At 42.6% G+C, this 23,603-nt stretch overlaps 1 protein-coding gene across 5 annotated transcripts in view; it reads left to right on the top strand.

The window, feature by feature from the left end:
* Positions 1–15,237, top strand: part of CDK15 (cyclin dependent kinase 15) — a 102,652-nt gene extending 87,415 nt beyond the window's left edge. For 3 of the 5 annotated variants that reach the window (XM_057746886.1, XM_057746889.1, XM_057746890.1), the window contains 3 exons: positions 1,894–2,078; positions 11,706–11,847; positions 14,283–15,237. In XM_057746886.1, the coding sequence (XP_057602869.1) occupies positions 1,894–2,078; positions 11,706–11,815 (295 nt within the window). In that variant the 3' untranslated portion in view covers positions 11,816–11,847; positions 14,283–15,237. Of the gene's footprint in view, positions 1–1,893; positions 2,079–11,705; positions 11,848–14,282 lie in introns of those variants that run through there. The other 2 variants (XM_057746887.1, XR_009055206.1) reach the window with 2 other exon arrangements.
* Positions 15,238–23,603: the final 8,366 nt, after the last annotated feature.

Below are 23,603 nucleotides of genomic sequence, written 5' to 3'. Positions count from 1 at the left end.
CTATTGTGAACATGGACTGGCTAAAAATTTTTTCACAGGATTCCCCCTGAGTCTCCTTCCAGACTGATACTGGGTCCTACTGATCTGTACCAGCTTCCCCAATCCGAACTTCTGTTTCATGGGCCCTGGAAACCCGCACCTGGACAGGGCACCCTAGATAGAGAAAATACCTGCCAGCACTTCAGGCCACACACGGCTAAGCAGACCTCCACCCCTGGTTCCCTTGGCTTCTAACTGGCCTGGAAATGTGCAAAGACTGGGAATTTGCAACTTTCTTCTTTATCTTAAGTCTGTGAAGCAATTACTCTTGAGTTTGAGGTCAGAGTTATCTGTTTGCAGAAACAATTTTATGTCATGGGAATCAGATACCTGAAAGTTTTTTACGCAAATCTTATGCAAAAATTAGGCAAATTCCAACTCTGGACCAGGGCTTCCAGCCTCATGGCATCTAGGGAGGGAAAGGGTTGTGAGTGCATTCAGCATTAAGTAAGCCCATCTGTTTTTGCTTAATTGGGGAGTTGCATGGCCGTGCAACTTAATTCTGAATGTCAGGCATCGGTTCTGCACTTAATTGCCTCTCAAGATCAGCACAGTTTTCTGTCTTGTGCTTTCCACTAGTAAACCTGTCTGTGGGCTCTAGAGATGGGTGTACTTAAATGATTGGCACTAGGTTAGCAAAGACTTCCACACATTGTAAGTAAATGGGAAGCATTAAGACCCACAGGGCCTGCAGGGTCAGCTCCTGCCATCCTCCCTGGCTCCATATCTGGCCCCTCTCCTCTTTGTCCCAGGCCAGCCAACTGGCCTTTCTTCCTTTCTTTAAAATCACTCTTTTCCCTCCCACCCCGGGGGGGTTTCCAACGCCTGCCCCTTCCCTGCCCCAGGTCTTCAGCTCTCAGCTCAAATGCTGCTTCCTCAGGAAAGTCCTCCCTGACCACCTCCTAAGTCAGGTATCTGGACCTTTTTCTTCACAGCATATGCATTTGTGTGACCATTTGATTCGTGTGTGACTCCTCTACTAGATTAAGCTTCCAGAAGACAGCTTTCCTGTATCTCCCAGATCCAACCACCTACATGATAGTTGCTCAGCTAATGGATTTACTCAACTCCAAATTTATAATTCAACATAAGGTCAACTTGAGGATCTGTCCTTACTGTAATCTGGGTACTTAATTATCTTTCTTGCCTATGCTCCATCTCAGGGGAAACCAATAGAGCTTCTTAGAGAAAAACCCTGGGAGCTGAGCTTCAGAAACACTATAAATAAGGGCTTTTTCCAGCCAAGTTTCACGCTCCAGAATCTCCTCTCTCCCCCTTCCCCTTCCAGGATTCTGTGCGTGCCACCCTGGGAGCATATTTCCAACTGGGCTTTTCTACTTGCTAGGGTGTGCTGTGTCCCTCAAAGAAGAATCCTTAATTATATATTTCTGTTTCTATAATTACAATTCCAGATCCTTTATGTATATATGAGTACATGGTACCCAGAGCCACGGTGGAGGGGGTAGGGGTGGGGCTGAATGATGGAATGCTGAAATTTTCCCTTCAGCTTAGGACAGGTAAGAGTTTCAGTGTGGGGGTTATTTTTCCACTTGCCATCAACTTTACTAGTCCCCGGGAAATTCTATTTGAAACTCTTCTAGCCACCTCCTTTTCTTTTTGTATTATTTATTTTATTTATTTTGGTTTCACTGGGTCTTCGTCGCAGCACGCGGGCTCCTTAGTTGTGGCATGCGAACTCTCAGTTGCAGCACGCATGTGGGATCTAGTTCCCTGACCATGGGTCGAACCTGGGCCCCCTGCATTGGGAGCGTGGAGTCTCAACCCCTGCGCCACCAGGGAGTCCTCAACCATCTCCTTTTCTTTACGTTTCTTCTTTCCCCCTTGATTTTTCAGAAGTGAGGCCTCTGGAGAAATCCTTTTTCTCTCTCACTTTTCCAGGTTAGGCAGGGCTCCGGAAGCTGAAGACCTGGCCTCCCAAATGCTGAAAGGCTTTCCAAGAGACCGTGTCTCCGCCCAGGAAGCACTGGTTCACAATTATTTCGGTGCCCTGCCGGCTCAGCTGCACCAGCTTCCTGATGGTGAGCAAGGGAGTGAGTGAGTGTGTGTGTGTGTGTGTGTAGTGTGTACATGTATACATATACGTCTCAGTGTCTAAGTATTTTCTCGGTGCACTGGAGAATCATAGAATTTGCAACCAGAAGTGAGCTCCGAGCTGGGAGAAGCAAGACGGGATCAAATCTTGCCCGAGTTCTGTTTGCACTTTTCTAAAACTCGAAAGTTGACGGTTGAGGTGACACAGACCTCGTTGTGATGATCCAAACATTTCCCACACACACCCTTATGTTTAGAAAGTGGATGAGATGAAAGTTGCCTCTGAGTTTGCTTTCGCTAGCAAAACCAAAGTTTCTAACAACCCCCTTTTCTCCTTCCGTAGAGTAAGATGATAGGTGACATGGATATGTCAGGAGAGGAGAGCTGGGCCTGTCCTGACTGGTAATCTGATGCTGCCCAAGGAAGTACCCGGTGGGGCATGGGGAGAGGGGAGCGTCCGCCCAGGCTGGACGCCCACGGGAAGCACAAGTTACTCTGAAATCAGCTTTGCTGCCTGGACCTGAAGTCATCCTCCAAATCTGAAAACTGCTGAGGGATCATGTGGCTGGAGCGCTCCTCACGTTTCTCAGAATGTGGCCGGGAAGGGCTGTGCGGAGGTTGTGGGCAGTGCAGTTGTGGCCCCAGCTGCTTGCGGGGGACTCTCCTTAGGTGGAGTTTCTTTGAAAACATCCACCATTCAGCTGAAAACAGTTTTTAGAAGCCCTAAGCCAGAGAGAAGAAAGCTAATAAGGAGGGTAGTAGGATGGGGTGTGGTGGGGCAAAGGATGGGGCTGGAGTGGGGAGCTACGGCCCAGGAGGCTTGGGCACACGGTCTGGCCAGCGTCTCCAGGGTTTGCAAATGCAGCTCTGCTGTAACTGGGACATTGTCCTGCATCAGCCCAAAGCCCTTAGTTTGGGACTTCTTGAGGCATTTTATTATTAAAGTGAGTCATTTAGGATCTCCAAAAATAACCATAATCATACAACTGGGGTTAATGTCGTACTTAACCCTGTAAGAAGAGTCGGTCATCAGTATTTATTAAGTTGCCATTAAGTGTCAAGAACATATTAAGTGCTATAAAATTTGAGGGAAAAAAGAGGCTTGTCCTTGACCTCAAGGATCTTATGAAGTGGGAGGAAAAGAGGGTGAGGAAGAGGAAACAGGACACCCTCGTACACATATTAGCACAAATCCTATCTAAACAGCTAAAGTCTGTGCGTAATCAGCTGCAGATGTCCAGAGAACATGTGTGTGCTGAAGGCAATTCTTTGGAGGAACTAGAATAACTCAAGTAAGATGGATGAGAGTGGAGGTAACTCTGGAGTGGAATTTGGAAGGAGGGGAGGGACATGGCTTGGCATATGCGTGGAGTAAAAGACATTCCATGCGACCTGCAATTCTTACTCCCTTTCTGGTACCTCACCCAGAGCTTTATCCCCATCCCCTCCCCTACTCCCATCTCAATAGCTTCTTGCCAGTCTGAGCCCCTAGATCCCCCCTTCTTAGCTTTCTCCTCTTGGGCTTGGGGCTTCTAACTACTATTTCATGCAGGTATACACACTGGAGGTATACACACACACACACATTCACAACCCCTCTCTCCACTTAAAGAAACTCCTCCCATGGCTCTCCTCCAGGATTTATTATTCTGTGTACTGAGAACCACTGGGGATCTTCAAAGTTTTCTGGGCACCAGCTTTTCCTTGATGAAGAGTAATTAGGAGGAAACAATCACTGTGCAAACTGATGTCTTGTTAGAAACTTGGGTTTTGATTCTTCCTGGTCATTTGAAGCAAAGCCACCAACAGAGGGGCTCTGTTGCATGTGTGTGTGTGTGCACATGCAGGGATAGGAGGGGGACCGATCTGTATTCCTTCTCTGTTCACCCAGCTACAGAGTCCAAATCTACTTTGACACTTTTAGAAAAATGAAAAGATGGAATCTTGCAGGAGCCTGCCTGCACTGGGAGGGGAGATGAGGAGTGCTCACAGCAGGAGGGAAGTTGACTTTTCTTTATACATATAGGGGTTTTTCCATGCAGAGTTTAAATTATGCCTGATAAAAGGAGTTTCATGGATGTTTCAGTTCTTTCAAATTCTCCTGGCTTCCTCCCAATTAAATGAGGTTTGTCAAAGCCACAGGGCTCTGCTGCTGCTGCCTCGGCCGACAAGCACTTCCTGCAGCGACATCTCGAATCCCCGAGGGAGAAGATGAAAGGGCCAACGCCAAGAGACGGGGAAGGGGGGCAGATCGTGTGTGTGTGTGTGTGTGTGTGTGTGTGTGTGTGTGTGCGCGCGCGCGTGTGTGTGTGTGTGAGTGGGGGTGCAGAAATAGGTTTAGAGACAGATAGATAGGACGTGGACAAGAAGACATTGAAAACAAAGGTACCAGGAAAATTGGAAAGAAAAATAGAGGAAGAGAGTGCAGCCACTGGAACCAGTTTGTGCATCTTGAGAGCAGTAGCCGTCACCAAGGGCACGTCTTCTAAGGGTGCACTCCCTTGGCCTGGCAGTGCCAACCTACTTTTTCATTGTCCATGGCAGTGAGCCTTTATTAAGAGCCTCTTTTTCAGACAGGGAGCACCAGCCAGTTATCACAGTTCCCACCCCACAGGGACACGGAGTCTCCATCCGAGAGGGGTGCTGCCCCAGGCATAAGAATTGTGCAAAAATAAGACATGCACTTGTGAGTGGTTCATAGAGAGAGTTTCCCTGCCATAATTATGCAAGAAATTTTGCTCTCTGGTGGCAGTATGGAATCACTTAAGGGATTATATTTGTATCATTTTATTATTCCAGTTTTATTCTGGTTGCAGGATAACAAAGTTGTCACTTTAAAATATATTCTGCTTCCCCTTTGATCCGGGATATGCCAGCTCTTATTGTCTGCCCTCTAACGAAGACAATTTAAGCATGAAACCTGAGGCTGGGAACCGTGTGAAGAGTAGGACAGCCTAAATCCCACCGGAAGCATGGCGCAGACATTCCCCCCCACCCCAAAATGCAAGTGTTGCTCTCATCCATCCATGTCTATTTTCATGAAGCCGAGAGGTCCCGAACAACATTGTCCCTAGGTTGTGGCAGTAAGCTTATGGCCAGAGGAGATCAGGGGGGTCACTTGCCACAAAAATCCAGAAATTCTAGGCTTAGTTCCCTTTGGGAGCACATTCTTAAGTGGAGAAGCATGAATACTAGAACGGCAAGCATGTGGGAATTCCTGCCAAGCACTGACATTTTCCCTTATTGACTCTTGAACACCTGAAGAAACATTTGTTGAAGGAGAAATTATTGGTAGTCTCTCTCAAAACACACCCAACAGCAAGCTAATTGCTTTTGCAGATGGCTGGGGAGACGCTCTACCCACTCAGTCATCGGCTTACGGCCACACTTGTGGTCCTCACGGCTGAGCCAGCAGTGCAGGACGTCAGCTGGGGCAGCTAGGACCTAAAATTAGGCCCTTGGCAACTCTAATCTTAGCTGCAGGTTCAGTTTCTTCGTTTAATTCCCTTTGCCCTCAGCATGAACTTGGGCTCTGGGAAAGAAACGCTGCATAATGATTTGAGAGTGAGGGGAGTAGAAAATCATTAAGCTGCCCCTTCTAGAAGCTGGCTCCACTCTGTTCTTGCAGGGAGCCTTCCAAATGTCACCCTTGGAGAGTTAAGACTGATTTTGGAACCTAGCCATTTTGAACCACAGACACCGATCCACAGAAGTATTTTTTATCTCCGGCAGTAAATGCCACGTGATTTAAGAGTCTGGTCCTTGAGCCATGGTCCTTGATCGCCAGGACATCAAAGGCTGACTGTCTCTGTGGGTTGGTCCCATTTTGCTTTCTAAATCCCAGGCTTGAGTCTCTCCCATTCCTTCCTGGACTAAATCCCCCTTCTCCTTTAAAACAGGTTTCAGCATCTTAGAAAACAAACAAACAGAAAACAAAACAAAACAAACTAAAACTTAAAAGCTTGCAGTTGTTTCACAAGTACTTTTGCAAAAATAATTTACCAGAGTCCTTCTTGTCATCATATACTTTGGTACCTGTAGGCATAGAAGAAGGCATTTACCTCTACCCTCCATCACATCACCCTAGTATCTACATTCTGGTAGTTCTTCAATAGGCTTTATTCGTATTGCTCCATTAAAATGTGAGTAATTCTTTGTTTTGCTCCAATAAAAGAACTTCAGGTCTTCTTTTAATAATATCTCTTTAATGTATTTGAAGATGCCTTGATATCACTTTCTAAAGCTCACTTCTCTAGGCTGACTTCCTTTGACTCCCCCCTCCCCACCTTGCCAAACAACCCAATATAGATTGTTTTACCTTTTAACTATTTTGTTTCATTGTTCTATTCTGAACCTATTTCAATTATTTTTGCTTCTCTCTGAGACTATGGACCCATCCTAGACTCAAGTTTGTAACATAGTGGGAGAGTTATTTTCCAGTTCATTCATGGAAGATTTACTGAGAGTCTATCAGATATGAGATTGAGGGATACCAAAATGAATTAGTCATGGACTTTGTCCTCGAAGAGCTTACAGTCCTTGAGGAAATGAGACAAGTATATAAACAGCCACAGACCAAGTGTGAAGTGCTCTGGGAGTTCAAAGGAGGTGAGATTAAACTCCAGCTGTGGGGGTCCAGGATGGCTTTGTGAGTGGGTGTTGAAAGATGAGGGGGTCTGGATGGTTGGGAAGGAAGGCTATCCAGGAAGAGGACTGTCATCCTCCTCTGAACGCCATCTAATATCGTCTGAAGGTGTCTTCTTTTTAGTAATAGTACCATCCTGACTCATGTTCCATCCTAGGTTTTACTCCTGGTCATTATATGCCTTCTTGCAACAATTTAAACATTCTTTAACATGGACTAGTAAAGCTTAGTTTAGCTCTTTGTGTGCTAATGATTTCAAATCTACTCTATTGCTTTTATTGTCTAGTTTATTCAAAATTTAACCAGAATATTTTGTCATTCCAGAGGCCAGGTTTTGGAGGTTGGGTTTGATGGGGAAGAGGGAAGGGAGATTCCAAGCCAGGTCTATCAATCCTAGTCTGCTTCTAGGAGTTTGTAACCTAACTCAGACCACTCTGTCTACCTTTTAAATCCTCCATTAATCAGTACTCAAGGAGCAAGTGAGGCAGTGTCCTCCATACCACTCTTCTTCACCTTCTATGCTCAGTGTTGTCCTCAACCCACTCTAATGCGTTAGAATACAAGATGTTGGGTTGCCTTTTAGTGTTGTGTAGAGTTGTGTTGGTAGGGAGAGTCTGGGTAAACCAAGTCCCTCAGCTCGACCAAGCCCTTAAGTCGGTTAAATTTGTGAACATCATGGGTTGAAAGAATCTTCAAATAAAGATAAATGCTTCAGGAAACAGTTAGAGACCCTTTGACAAGAAAAGGATTTTGGGACCCAACTATTCCATATCTTCATTATATAGCTGAGTCCCTAACACCCAGAGAAGAAGAATAGTGGCTGCCATTTATTGGGCATCTGTGATTTTTTATAAATTCTCATTCAATCTAGATACTAACTGGCGAGACTGGAGTTATTATCCTCATGTTACATGTTAGAAAATTGGGGCTGAGAGAGGCTAATTGCTCAAAGTCATACAGCCAGTAAATGGAAGAGGCAAGATTTGACTGTAAGTCAGACTCCAAGCCACTCTCTTCTGCTCCTCATGGCTGCTCGCTGAAGAGCGCATGGGAATTTAGTAGCACAACCCAGATTCGAACCAAGATCTTGACTCCCAGCCCTGCAACCTTTCCACTGTCTCGTACTCTGTGTTTATTTTAGAGCCTTTCCAGGAAAGATGTCACATGTCCCCAGGTAACATGTTTAATATCTCACAATTAAGAGGGCTCAATTTTATGCTTAATAAAGACCCAAGCCCCTGACCTCTTCCTTAATCCTAAATGTCATCTTGTCTTAGTTTGTTCTTTTTTTTTTTTTTTTTAAACACAGTCACCCTTGGGTTTTAAGATTTCTTAATCAATGGTGGTCATTATTTTTCCTTACTATTACTTATTCAGTTTTGTATGAAAAATATCAGGGATCCAATGGGAAATTGGGCAAAGGCATAAAATAGCAATTTATACAAAGGAAATGAAAAGAGCATACCAACACATGGGATAAATAGGCAGTCTAGTGATTAAATAAATACAAATAACTGTTAAAGTAGTTTTTTTTTCCCCTCAACTTAAGGACTCCCGGTGCTGGGGAGGCTGTGGTAAAACGATTCTCTGCAGATGGTGGTGTAAGTTGGGGCAACCTTTGCAAAACATTTTGCCACACTCATCAGGAGCCATAACATTGGGAACAACATTCAACCCTATACTTTGGTTCCTGGAAATTATCCAAAGAAGCAATTGAACAGGAAAACAAAACACAAAATCCTAGATGCATAAAAATGTTCACTGCAGTATTGTCTATAATTTTTTAAAATTCTAAAATAAAAACAAAAGAAACTCTAAATATTCAACACAAGAGAACTGATTGGGTAAATATTGTTATATTGTTATGGTATCAGCATACAGTGCTATGTAACATTTAAAATGATAATTCACAGGAGTGTGGAGTAGTGTGGAAATGTTTATGCTATGACACAAGCTAAAAGAAAGTAGGGTACAACATTGCATATTATAATGCAGCTATGAAAATGCATTATGCATATCAACAAAACTGGAAGGTAGAGAACAAAAATCAATTGCTCTGCTAGTTAAGGGAAAATGTGGGTAATTTCTTCCTTTTTTCAGTTTTCTTTCATGTTGGTGTTATATTGCCTTTATTGTTTAAAGGAATGAGGTAAGACAAATGGTACAGGGAGTTCAAGCCCTGGATTAACAGTTAAAGAACCTGAGTCATCTTCTTTTTGCCCCCAGCGCCACATGCATTATTGGCCTTCATAAACCTCAATTTCTCAATCTGCACAACGGGTTAACACTAGTTTCCTGTACCCCAGATTGACAAAATGTTTATTTTATAAAGCTGTTAACTCACTGAATTCAAGGGTTCATATAAATGCGGTCCTGGGAGAATGAGCGGAGGGAGGGAGAGGAAAAGATAAATAGGCACTAATTAATTTTAAAAGGAAAGATCATCTGCTTTAATCGGAAATGCATATGTGCTGTGCCCCTAGTCAGAGTTTTAAGTGCACTCCATGTTAGTTAGCAACTTCAATTTAAAGTACTGTGTGATCCTTTGGGCTTTGAAGATATGAAGCCTATATACATACACATGAGCTAAAATTACTGCTCAGTCACGGAGGCTGCGTGCACTCTGAATAATTAAATGCACTAAGCAACTCCAGCTGATGGATTGATGATGTGTAAGAGTAGCACAAAAGCCACGTGACAAGGGAAATTACAAGACATTTTGAAATGATGGTTTAATTTCCAAGCTTTCTTTTCAACTTATGCTTTCTCTTTCAGCCATTACAGGCAAGTAGAAGAGATCTGATTATCTTGTTTCCTGTGAAAGGTTATTTAGCTCCTCAATCCCATTAAGTCACTTTCTGCACTCCAGTGCACCAAGACTTCACCAGGTTATCAGCCCAGGAAGAGTAAATGGAGACACCAGGATCAGATTTCTAAAGGAAGGAAAGTTAAAGCAAAGTTTGAAAGCGGTGACAGCCGACAGAGCCAGGAGCTTTAGGAACTCAATTAGACTGAAAGACAGCTATCTCATTATCTCATTCCAAAATGATCTAAATACATAAGAATCTAAAAGTTTTAAATAAACTTGTCCTACTGACTGTCTAGATGACTGAATTTCCCTTCTCAAAAAATTTTTAAACACCCACTTTTGTATTTATTTATTCTAAGCGCAAAGCAGCTGCGATAATTATGCTGTCAGATTCAGTAAGCTAATGAGGAGTCAGCGAACGGAAGGTTTTGCATTTGTGAGATTGCTACAGGAGAACCACTGGGCCGCTTTCTTCCTTCTTTCTTTTTTTTCTCCTCTTGTTTTCTTTTTCTTTTTCTATGAGTTGGGAAGGAGAGTCGGGCAGTCCACGGCCAAATTGGAATCCCTTTGATTAACTGGTTGCTTTGCCAGTGCAGTTCTACCACATAATGCTTCTCTCGCTCATCCTCCACCCCACGCCCCACCCCCGCCCCATCTCTCTTTTTCTCTTTCTCTCTCTGTCTCTTTCTCCCCCCTCCCCCCCCCCCCACCGCTTTATTGTTCTCTCCCCCTCTCTCTCCCCTGCCTCCCTCATTGCTATTGAGGAGCTTTTGCTTTTGAGGGACACCTTCATGCCACTGTCCCCAAGGCAAGAGGACACTTCTCCCAGAAGGAAGTTCCCAAAATGGTTTGGACTTGAGTCAATTTGAGAGTAATCTGTAAAGTTTAATATGCACTGTTTATTTGAACTGTTTGACTGTTTACGCTATGACATGAGCTAAAAGAAAGTAGAATGCAAAATTGTGCATTATAATGTACCTGGGAAAATGCATTATGCATATGAATAAGACTTGATGTCTCCCCTTTGCAGTCTAGCAAATGTGTAACTCCAAACAGAAGGAGTCAGGGCCACAGCTTACCCAAGGCAGCCAAGACAGAGCCGGCATTGCAGGTTTATTTCTTCCCTTTGGGTGTGAGTAGCTTCCAGCAAACAATATTATTAAGGCATTTTATGCTTTTTGGTGCACCAAAGCTGGAGCTTCTCTTTCTGTGAAACTGTGCAATATTTAGAGCAACCCAGTTTGTGCAGCTTGTGAGCCTTGGGAAAGCAGTGCCCAAGTGGAAGGATGTCCTGAGCAGGTTTTGAGGTTGTGCTTTGGTGACGATGTGGCTGTTGCCCCTGGATGTTTTTCTCAGGTGGTATCTGTGCTGATGCTTGTAACAGTGCCTACTAGTTATTAAAAATATACAGTGTATTAGAACAACCCAAGATGTTTGGCATATATCATCTGCCTTAAACTTAGAGCAATCTGCCCAGAAGTTTAATTATCCCCATTTTGTAGATGAGCCCCTTAAAATGTTAACTTTTGGAAGACCTGGCCCATAACTTTAGCGTAGTAAGCACCCGGGAACAGCACACACTTAACAAACATAGGCATTTATAAAAATGCAAACTGTCAGCATTCTGAGCTAACAAAACACATGAATCAGAGGGCACAGGTAATATACATATATTTCAAAAAAAAATTTAATCTGCAAAAGTCACACCTTTTGTAGAGTCTATTTAAATAGGCTGCCAAATGTATCTAATGTAACAGAAATTTGAAACTTTCCAAAACATATCTAGCCCAGCACAATCCTCACTGCCTGTCATCACCCGGACTCGTGTCCAGACTCCTTGGCTTGCTTTTGGCTCTTGTTGTTAGTGTGTGTGTGGCTCCCAGTTCTACTCCTATTTTTACCACCTTCAACACCAAGCCTAATGCCTTACCCAAGTGTTCATTTGGTAAATATGCATTGAATGGAATTGAATTGAATAGGAGGCACGTGACAGTTGTTCAGTAAAGTGAGTTATCCGTGAGTCAGTGCAAATTATTGGTGTATAAGTCTGGCTCACGTTTTGACGTCTCTTCGGGTGACAAATATTACAACAGACATAAAAAATACACTGTGAAAGATCCAAGGAAATAATATGGTGGTGTTCTCTTTTCTTCCCTACAGAGGAGTCTTTGTTTACAGTTTCAGGAGTGAGGCTAAAGCCAGAAATGTGTGACCTTTTGGCCTCCTACCGGAAAGGTCACCACCCAGCCGGGTTTAGCAAATGCTGGTGAACAGAAAGAGTGAGATCACCAAGATCTTCCAGGTAAGTGGTTCCAACTGTGTGGCTCTTTATGGATGGAACTGAAAATCACCCACTGTCCAGTGAAGACCTTGTTCATGGGTTCAGAGCAGCTCTGTTCTGTGCCTGGCTCTTCATTCCCACTGTGGGCTCAGAGGCCTCGGCCCTGCGGCTGTGAAAGGAGGAGGGCAGTGTGCGTCAGCTCTCATTGCAGGGGGCGGGATAAGACTCCTGAGACAGGCCTTACACGTCACTGTAAGGCCTCGAGCTGACACATTGGAATACAGGACTCCACTGGCATGTTAAATTCCCTTAACTACGTACTTCTCACTGTCAGCTGATAGGACAAAATCAGAGGTCAGGGTGACCCACTGTTCCCATTTGCTCAAGACCGAGGGGTGTCCCGGGATGTGGGACGTTCGGTGCTAAAATTGACACGGTCCCGGGTAAACCAGGATGGTCGGTCACCACAGTGGTGCAAATTACCACCTGGCCTGCCCCCAGGTGCCAGGGAAGACCTGGTTTAGAGTCCAGCCCCACCCAGGAGGTGGTTTCAGAGGCCTATGAGAATCCAGTCATCACTGCTACAGGCTTCTTAGGCTACACCTTTTGCACCATTGGTTACAGGGAGTCCTCTCCAGGATGAGCTCTGGGAACCACAAGGACCTGATAGGGAGGCAGGAGCCACCCACAAGGGTCACAGACTCAGCTGCTCTCAGGAGTTTTCTCCATCAGCCCAGCCTTCCAAGGTAATCTTGAGGAGGAAGGGGTGCTGTGGAGAATTTTCCCGAAGCTACCATACCGTAAAGCGTTTAGCTGGTAGGTACAGGAAGGCAGGTGAGACAACTCCACACGCCACCGTGGTACAGACATCCCTAGATCATACAAGAGCACGTCTCATCCGGGGCCTTCCGTGGTGGGTGGAGGGGACAATAATCTAGATAGAGGAATCAAGGGGAGACCCTCACTCAGAGCCAGCCAGCCAGCCCTGCAGGGGACCCTGGCTATATCCCAAACCACAAGCGTTAGCCTACGATTTGGCCATGCATCTGGCAACCACAGCTTGCTGAGCTTCCTCACAGAACCTTCGGGACCTGGATGGTAAGGACTGGCGTGCTGCCTGCACCACCCCCGCCCCCCCACTGTCAGTCACGCGGCAGGAGTCAGCTCTTTGCCAGTCTCTCTGTTAAAGGCATATACACATCAAGAATGTCTGTCTTTTGGATCTTCTACGATCACTGTATTTAGAAATTCGGAAAGATCAGGGAAGTTTAGAATTATCGCTGTTCATCAGAGCATTTTATGAAATACTGGTTTATAGTTTGGTCATGTACAATTGGAATTACAATAGGCAATACAATTATGGTATTCCCAAGTAAAAAGGATTTCTAGAATGGAGATTTTACTGTGTAATTATGCCATTTTAAACCCGCTAGTTATGAGAATAGTGTATACTTTCACTACATTCTATAACATGAATTTGCCCTTCATAAAATTATCAAAGACATGGATGGAAATGGTCTCAGATGCTGGTGCCCCTAAGAAATAACGATTATTTCTATTGTGGTTGTTATTTTGTTTTACTAAACAGCCAGAAGTTAGGGAGATTACCCTGCCTCTCTGAATGACAGTCCGTTTCCACAAAGAGTCATTACCTGTAGATGTAAATTGGTCACAATAGAAAATCAATTAAAAGCAGCGTGACAAACTTAGTGCCTGTGCCAGCAATTGAAGAAGGGAGGAGGCAGACTGAGCGTGCATTGGAGTAATCTCCCCATGTCCCTAGGCCCTTGATACTAATGTAAGGAGATAAAGCCCGGGAGACGAACCACAATAGGGAAAAGCTGGAGCAATTAAACTGTTTAATAAATAGCTTGGGATCAGCAAAATCTGGGAGTGCTGGAGTTAGGGACTGAAAGTGGTAATCACATGGACACTGGGGGCCTGTAAATCTTTTCCACTAAATTGAATTTATGTTAAAATATGCACTTTTCAGGAGATTCAAAATGTAAATGGACATATTAGGCCTTATAACTAGCAGCAATGCCTGAAAATTAAGACTCTTAAAGGATCCTCAGAATGTCAGTTTCAGGTATGGAAAAAATGTACACTAATGTCTACAACAGAGAAATGGAACTAAAATTTACTGGGTATATACCATGTGCCAGGCACTTTACACATATTATTTCAAAGCTTGGTGTGTTTTGAATAGTTAGGGTGTGGTGAGGTACATTTGGAGATAGATTCTGATTCTTTTTAAAGCTTTCTTAGTTCTTATTACCAGGAGTAAGATGCTACCTCTGTTAAAATTTATTATCACCTTTTCTATCTATCTATACGCACACATATATATATATAATTCCATCAATAACTTTGCAATAATATTTAACAGGTTTCCTTACTCAATCTATAAGATGTTATTCATGATTGTGATTTTTTTATTCTTCATTCACTTCCAGGGCTATTTATGTTTCCATTTTAATTTGCTCCCACTTTCTAAGAAGCTTCAAATCTAACTCCACACTGGACCAAGGGTTTTATGTCATCACCTGTGACGTGGAATATTTTAAACATGATGTCCAAAGCAACAGTACATAATACTTGAAGAAAAAGCAATGAAAGGTTATTGCTATTGATATTTGCCTAGAATTTAACAGTGATGGGCTCAAAAATTAGACACAGACTGAAATCATCTGAGAAGAGGACGCTTGAATAATTTCATTCATTTCGTTATTTGATAGAGAGATCCCTGGGCCAGAAGGAGAACAGGACAGATGGGAGGCAACAATTGAAAGATTTTGGAGACAGGGCTGGTGCTTACAGAGGCCTGTCACTCCTGTGTTCACTTACAATTTCCCCCAACAGAAGGACTTCTGTGACAAGGAGAGGATTAGTCTAAAGTTTAGAACAGTCTCTAGGGAAGGTAGTTTCTTGTATAAAGTTGTCAACAAAAGGACTTGCTTCAGCCTCTTTGTTATGATTTCCAAGGGGGCGCTTCTTCCTTCACTAACTGGATTATGAAAACACAGTACCACCCCATCCCAGCCAGATTTGGGGAGTTTGGATTGAGCTGCTGCCTAGAATTAAGTGTCAGGCTGTCTCCTTCTACTGAATCCTAATTGTCTGTGATGATAGCAAAAGTGATGCGGAATCTCAGCTCTGACTTGATGGCAGAGATACTGAATAGAGAGATAAGAGCAAAGAGTTCCAAAGTTGTAACTCAAGTCGCGTTGCACCATCAGACACACATGCGTGTGTGCACACACATAAGCCTCAAATAAAATGAGAGCTCTGTCTTGGCTGACACATGTTTCATTTTCTACGATGGGTCCTTCCAAAAGATGCCGGGGAGACTCAAATTACTTCATCTGGGGATCATCTACTCAGGAAATGTAGTAGCCTAGAAACCAGAGACTTCTATACAGCCTTTAGAAAAACAAGGAGGAACTAATTAAGAGAGAATTTAAAAATAGTACCTATACACTCAAAGTCTGAGATAGAAGGAGGAAAAATGCACACAAATAGTCCAAAGAAATCTGCCTCACTGAGTATTTGATTCTAGTAAGGCGTTTGAAAAAGCCTGTCCAGATATACCTGAAAGATGAAACTGTGTGGGCTGGATGATGGGGCAGATATATGTGTTCAAAGAACAGTGATTATACAGCCTGGAGAAAGGCCAGCAGTGGTGCGGTACAAGGTTCAGCCCTGAGTCCTCTTCTGGTCAAATGTTTTTATTAACCACTTGAATAAAATGAGAGAAGGTGCACAATTTATTCTTACAGTACTGTTATTATTAAGTACTATTATTATAGTAAGTACTGTTATTATTAAGTACTGTTATTATAGTAAGTAGTTATTATAGTAAGTACTGTTATTATTCATTTATTACTTCCCTTTTACAAAAGAGGAAACTGAGGCTCAGAAAAGTTAACTAACTTCTCCATGGCAGTACACCAGAGTTAAGGCACACACCTCAGGTCTGGCTGTCTCCAGTGTCCATGATCTTTCCAGTAATCACAAGCCCATCAAATCTGTAGCATACACCACTCTTGACAAGGCAGCTGATATTTAGCATTGGATCATGATTCAAAAGACTGAGAACTTGCTAAAAGCTAATGTGTACCACTACACACCTGTTAGAATGATCAAATTCCAGAACACGGACGGCACCAAATGCTACCGGGATGTGGAGCAACAGGAACTCTCAGTGTTGGTGGGACTGCAAAATGGTACAGCCACTTTAGAAGATCGTTTGGCAGTTTCTTACAAAACTAAGTATACTCTTACTGTGGAGCCAGCAATCGTGCTCCTTGGTATTTACCCAAAGGAGTTAAAAAGGTAGGTCTACACAAAAACTGCACATAGATGTTTGTAGCAGCTTTATTCATAACTGCCAAAACTTCAAAACAACCAATATGTCCTTCTCAGAGTGAGTGGGTAAATAGACTGTGGTACATTCAGACAACAGGATGTTATTCAACCCTAAAAGGAAATGGGGCTATCAAGCCATGAAGAGACATGGAGGAACCCTAAATGCATATTACTAAGTGAAAGAAGCCAATCTGAAAAGGCTGCGTACTACATGATTGCAACTATCTTACATCCTGGAAAAGGCAAAACTATAGAGACAGTAAAAAGATCTGTCATCGCTGGGGGTCAGGAGGGAGGGAATGATGAGTAGATGGTACACTAAGGATTTGTATGACAGGGTAACTATGTGTGATACTATAATGGTGGATACATGTCATTAATTATAAATTTGTCCAAACCCATAGAATATACAACACCAAGAATGAATCCTAATGTAAAACGGACTTTGGGTGGTAATGATGGGTCAATGTAGGTTCATAGAGGGCAACAAATGTAGCACTCTGTGGGGGATGTTGATAGCAGGAGAGGCGGTGCAGGGGAGGGGCAGGGGGATATGGGAAATCTCTGTAACTTCTGCTGAATGTTGCTGTGAACCTAACACTGCTCTAAAAAAATAGTCTATTCAAAGCAAAGGACCCAGAAAATAAAACAAGCTAATGAGCAACAAGCCAATACATTCCTGTCAAATTTCATCTGGTTTAATTTCTTACACTTGAGGCTTAAAATGTCAACAAGTTAAGTAAGGCTGTGACTTTGTATAAACTGGCACTTTTAACTATAATATGAATTAATACTGGGCTGGCCAAAAAGTTCATTTGGGTTTTTCTGTAAGATGGTGTGAAAAACCCGAACGAACTTTTTGACCAACTCAATAGTACGTCTGGCTGCCCACAAAAATAATGATAATACTTGTAGGTAATATAAATGAAGGAATAAGATGGTGTCCCAGAGAAGGGAATTAGTCAGCTCACATCTAAATTATTGCTAGATTTAGCTCTATCCATCACACTTTAAAACATCATATTGAAGTAAATATTTATTGTGCATCTATTAACTTACAAATCTAATCCTGTTTAATCCTCTTAACAAGGAAGAGGTAGGTGTAATTATTCCCCACCTTACAGAGAAGAACAGAATTGAAGTATCTAGGATGTGATGCTCAGACTCTGTCCCCAGTCTTTGCTTTCCCCACCTCCACCCCCAACTCTGGGCTGCACACTCCAAGGAAGGCTGTTAGGAGAATGGGGGCATGGAGACCAGGGGACAAGGAGGAAGAGTCCAAAAAGGGAAAACCCGGAGGCAGAGAAAGTCCCTTCAAGGAATTGAGGGTTCTCATGGAGCAAAGGGGCTGGCTCTCTGCTGGTTGCTTGTGCAGCCAGGACAAATATGTATACTGAAAGCTCAGAGATGCTATTTTTGGTACACCAGGAAGAGTTCTCTAACAGTTTCACCTGTCCACCAATGAAATGTGCTTCCATAACAGTAGTGCCCCAGAAGACACAGAAAGCTGTAGGAAGGATTCCTACAATGGAAATTAGAAAAGCTGACCACTAAGTTCCCAGCTAATTCCAAGATTGTCTAATAAGGGCTTTTGAAGAGCTGTGGACAGACTGTACTTGGAATTATAGTAAGATCCTATTGTTGGGAGAACAGATAGGCTAATTTTTGGTTTTGGTTTTGTTTTTTTACGATTTTTTAAAAGGTAAAAATTAGCAAAATTATTCTCTTTAATTATAATGGAGGATAAATTATGCTGGTGCTTTCTTCTTTTTCTCCTTTAATGAATGGATTTGCTTATTCAAAATCTTAATAAAAATTACATATGAAACACAAAAACGTTATTCCAATCTTCCTTGTTTCCTCGATTCTGTCAAAGGAGCATTTCTGGTGTTCGTGCATGCATTTTTCCTCCCATGTTTTGGTTGACTCTTTTGCATAGACATACACCTGACTTTTAAAAATATGATTTATTTTTGTTTGATTAGATGTATTAGTTATTTTAGTGATGCTTACTTTTTCAGTCACTAGTGCTACTCACGTAGTATTTCTGTCTCCCAGACTCCATAATTGGATGGCACTTCCTGGCCCTTTGGTGGGTGAATAGGGCTGTATGATTAGTGCTGGCCAATGAATTGTGAGTGGAAGTGATATGTATCACTTCTGAACCAAGTGTTTATTTGATTGCCTGTGCAAGACCCTCAAGATCTCTACTTTTCCTTCTGTTACAGTGACCAGCAGCATTCAACATGGTCCCAGAATGAGGAGATGTAGAACAGAGTCCCCAGATGATGTATGATGAATATATAGTGAAAAAGAGAAAACTTTGTTCTAATCCATTACTATTTGGGAATTGTTTGTTACTGCAGTGTAACCTAGCCTATCCTGACTAGTTCTGGGTCACATAAAGTATGTTGGTCACTGTCCAACATGGTAGTTACTAGCTACATGTGCCTATTTAAATTTAAATTTAATCAAGATAAATTTCAGTTCCTCAGTCACACTAACCACATTTCAAGGGCTCAATGGTCACATGTGACTAGTGGCTACCAAAATGCACAATGCAGATACAGAACATTTCTGTTATTGAAGAAAGTTTTGTTGAACAGTGCTGACATTAAGTGGTAGGATTTTTATGAGAGTTGGTAATGTTGTCTTCTAACATTTCTTGATATTTTAAGTGCACATCTAATACCACCTTGGAGTAATTCTCAAAAATGTTTGCCTTTTTATAACAAAATCTCTGGAAACATCCAATGGAGGTTACCTTCTGGAAGAAAATAAACTCTGAGCAGTTACATTTCTTAAAACCAAAGTGTTCAGACTTCCCTGAAGGTTACATTGACTGATGCCTTTTTGTTACTCTCAATGCCTTTCATAAATGAATTCCCAGAGCAGTTTTAGTTTAGTCCATCCTCTCTGAACCTACTCACATTTTCTACTTCTAACTCCTCTCCTTGCCTAAGTAGGCTGATGGGCACCTGGTATAAGATCTAAGGTGCTGGGTAATGAATTCATTCAAGTTTATTAGCATCCTTGTAAACAATTGTTTCTTCTGTAAGACTTGTCATTGGATACTACAAGAAAATCTTGTGGGAGCCCAAAACTGAACCAAGATATAAAATAATCCTTCCTATCTATTCACTAATTTATTCCACAAACACCTAGACAGTAGAAATATAAAAGTTAAAGTTCCCCCAAGGATCTTGTAGTCGAATGGGACATTAGATGGAAAGAAATATAAGATCTAATAATATTTTGGTCCTCCCTGTCGTAGAGGAGATGACAATTAATCTTTGTCTTCAAGTGAGAGTTTGCCAGGCTATTAGGGGTGGGGACAGGGGGTGGTGGTGAAAAGAAGACAGCCCTGTGTGAAGGAGGTAAAGAAAGGACAGGATGTTTTTGGCTGTAAGGAATTGAAAACCCCCATTCAGTGGCTTAATCCATAAGAATATTAGGTCACATAAGAAGTCCAGAAGTACGTAGTTCCAGGATTGATTGATGGGTCAACAACATCATCAACGACCCAGGTTCCTTCCATCTTTCTACACTGTATCTTTGGTGTCCTTCGTTGCCTTAATTCTCAGGCTGGTTCCTAACATGGTCACAAGATGCTACCACAGCCGCAGGGATCACATGCACATATGACAATGTCCAGTTGAAGAAGAGGGTGTCTCTTCCTGTGTGCTTCTTTTTCAAAGAAAGCATAGTTCTCTTCACATCTTACTGATCAGACTGTCACATATCCACTCCTAAATTGCTAGCAAGGGAAATTAGATGACTGCTTTAGAATGGTCAGGATTTGCTACTGATCTGAAGTGGGGATCACCTTTCCTGAGGGACAAGTTCCTGAATAATCAGTTTTCCCTTAACTGGGGAAGAAGTGGGGAATGACTGCTGAACAGTCAACCAAAGAATCTGCTATAGCAACTAATTGACTGTAGGGTTAGTGGTGCAGGGAGCACTGGGAGATGAAGAATGGCTGCAAGGTTTCCAGTCTGCAGGCCTGAATGACTCCATATATCATTTTTAGTCAAGCAATTAGTTCAGGAGAGGAGATTATATTCACATTTCTGGACATCTTGAGTTGGAGGTGTGCATCAGACCTCCAATTGGAACTGCTGACCTGGAACTAGGAAATGAAGACTGGCTATATGTGGGCATGACCTACATACATGTCCTTGAAGTCCCAAAGATATGTTTCCCCAAAAGAACACATACAAAGAGAAGAAGCACAAGGGTGGAAGAAGGAAGAATCCGCAAAGGAGACAAGGTATTAATGGCTAGAAATTGGAACTGTGGAGCAGAAAACTAGAATCATTCTGGGTGACAAAAGTCAAGAGGAGTGTACCAAGACTGAGGGGCCCACAGAGAAAATGTCAGAAGGGTGTAAACCAAGGCAGGCCATGGATTTTGATCGCTAGTGGTCATGGGTGACCTCCAAGGGAGCAGTTTCCGTGGAATGGTGGTCATAGAAAAATACAATGGATTAAAGAGTGATTGGTAAGAAAGTAGAAATAGGACATATCTTTCAGAAACTCTGTCACAAGAGGATAAAACAGATGGAGTACTAGCTAGAATGTGGAAGCACCAAGAGGGTTTTGTTCTGTTTTGTTTTGTTTTTTAAGCACAGGAGAAGTTTTTGCATTTTATGGAGTGAAGGAAAAGGAAAGAAGTTGGGAGAATCAGCGGATAGTCTAAACACACAGGCACGCTCCCTCCTTAGGCTTCTGCCTGGCTCTTTCCTCTGCCTAGAACGTTTTCCCCCAAATATCCACACAGCCAGCTCTCTAGCCGACTTCAAGCCTTTGCTCCAATGCCGTCAGTGAAGCCTACCCCAGCCATCCTATTCAACACCCAAGCCTCCTGCACAGAAATCCCCCTTACCCTGTTCGGTTTTTCTAAAGCAAATTATCACTGGATTTCATGATCTATAATTTATGGTTTACTTATTTATGATGTTTATTTCTCATCCCTGCTAAAAGGTAAGCTCCATTAGGATAGGAAACTTTGTTTTATTTACTGATGTATTTCAACCACCTTGAATAGTCCCTTGTACACAGTAGGTCCTTGATAAATATCTTTTGAGTGAATGAACTCCTCTACCATTTGTTTACTTGCAACCCCACACTCCTTTACTCCCTTGACTCTAGGTTTTCATTTTGTTCATATATGACATACTGATGTTTTATATTTATTGTTTACAATTGACCCTTGAACAACTCAGGGGTTAGGGGCACCGACCCTCCACGCAGTCAAAAATTGGAATATGACTTAGAGTCGGTCCTCTGTATTGGTGGTTCTTCCATACCTGTGGATTCAACCAACCACAGATCTGGTAGCACTGTAGAATTTACTATTGAAAAAAATCTGCATATAAGTGGACCCATGTTCAAACTCATGTTGTTCAAGAGTTATTTTCTCTCTCCCTCTACGAGAAAGTAAGTCCCCCAGGAGCAAGGATTTTAATGTTTTGTTCACTGATGTAGCACAAGCATCTGGAATTGTGCATGACATATAATCAGTGTTTAATAAATATTTGTGGAATATATAAATGAATGAATCAGTGAAGAATCAGAGATTGAAGGAAATGAGATTAAGAGCTTATGTTTGCCTGGAAGAAGAAAAGAGACACATATCCTCTGTGATAGAAAAAAAAAAAAGTACACGGGTAAAGGTTTAGAAAAGTTCTGAATATTGCCCAGTGTTGAGCGAGATCAAGAGCCAGACCGCTTTTGGATCGGGCTCTGCACTAACTAGCTGTGTGGCCTTGGGCAAGTTACTTTACTCCTCTGTGCTCTTTCTCTTCTGTAATATGGGGATAATAATAATATCTATATCACAGAGTTGCTTGTGAGGAACAAATGAGTGAATACATTTAAAGTATTTTAAACAGTTCCTGGCAAATAGTAAGCACTATAAAAATCAGCTAACTTGTGGTGGTGGTGATGTTCATGGAGGTGGTGGTTGTGATGGATGTCAGTAGTCATAGGGAAGCAGAAGATAAAGGGACCAGGGAAATGAAAGGTTCAAAGCCATGGGATTCTTTTTTTTTTTTTTTTGGCTGCGATGGGTCTTCATTGCTGCATGCGGGCTCTTCTCTAGTTGTGGCAAGTGGGGTCTGCTTTTTGTTGCAGTTCGTGGGCTTCTCATTGCGGTGGCTTCTCTTGTTGTGGAGCATGGGCTCTAGGCACGCGGGCTCAGAAGTTGTGGCACACGGGCTTAGTTGCTCCTCGGCATGTAGGACCCTCCCAGACCAGGATCAAACCTGTGTTCCCTGCGTGGACAGGTGGATTCTTAACCACCGTGCCACCAGGGAAGTCCCAACCCATGGGGTTCTAACTAGTGAGGTGAGGTAGGAGGCCAGGAGGAGGATGAGAAACCGAGTAAAAGAGTAGACGAGTCAGACTGGGGTTTAGGATGAAGTTGAGGGAGGGAAAGCCACAGCACTCGGTGCTGGTAGTTTGTGACTGTGGTTCTCCGTGGTGAGCCTGGCTAGTTAAAGTTTCAGGCACGCTTATAACAAAGTGTACTTGGGTTTTATTAACCTCCTACTCTAATAAACATTCAGAAATGAAGATGAGTGTTTTAAAATTTCTCTCCAAATTCCAATTCCTACAAACTTATATGAAATATAATAATGACACTGATGTTTTTTGTGCTCTCTGAGATTTTGTTTGTTTGGTTTTGGTGTTTATTTTAGTTTTGCAGGTGTTTCATAATTTATCATGTTTAAACAATATTGGAGGAGAGATCTAGTGGTTTCAAGGCAAGGAAAGCAAAAGACCAGGCTAATGGCACTACCAGAACCCACTACAATGGCCACCACAGACCACACATCTCTGGAAAAGACAATTCCCCACAAGAATGGCTGGGGAAGGCAGATAAAAGACCAAAGTTGGGTCATGTGACAGGTGTCACTTGAGTAACGGGTACTGGGGCCAGAGATAAAAGCCTACTCCTTTGGGTCACATGACACAGCTTCATTAAGCTCCCAGCAGGGGGTTAGAGAGTCTGGATGCCATTTTTACTTATTTATTTATTTGTATTTTTCCCCCTCATTCTGTGATAATGAGAAAATGTTTAAACTCCCATCTCTGTGTTTAAACATTTCTCCCTGCTGACAGCAGCGGGCTACCCCTTGATCAACTGTCAGATAGGAAAGTGCAGTTTTTCTGGAAAGTAAACAGCATGTTAGCTGGTTGGAAATTATTTTCTGTTTATTGGTAGCTGTTAGTCCAGGAGTGATGGAGCTCTGTGACAGCACTTGTCAAGTGAGGAATAAGAAACAAGTTTGGAAATACCTTTAAGGACAGAGCTCTGACAATAGGGCCTTACTATTTTTTGATAGAAATGTACTCTAAAAGTTAAATTCAAATGGGCAAAAACAAACTTTTCCAGTGTCACCAGCT

This window comes from Hippopotamus amphibius, chromosome 8 (genome assembly GCF_030028045.1).
Source record: "Hippopotamus amphibius kiboko isolate mHipAmp2 chromosome 8, mHipAmp2.hap2, whole genome shotgun sequence".
Taxonomy (NCBI): Eukaryota; Metazoa; Chordata; class Mammalia; order Artiodactyla; family Hippopotamidae; genus Hippopotamus; species Hippopotamus amphibius.
The sequence above is the reverse complement of the archived record's forward strand: the minus strand, read 5'-3'. Positions and strand labels throughout refer to the sequence as shown.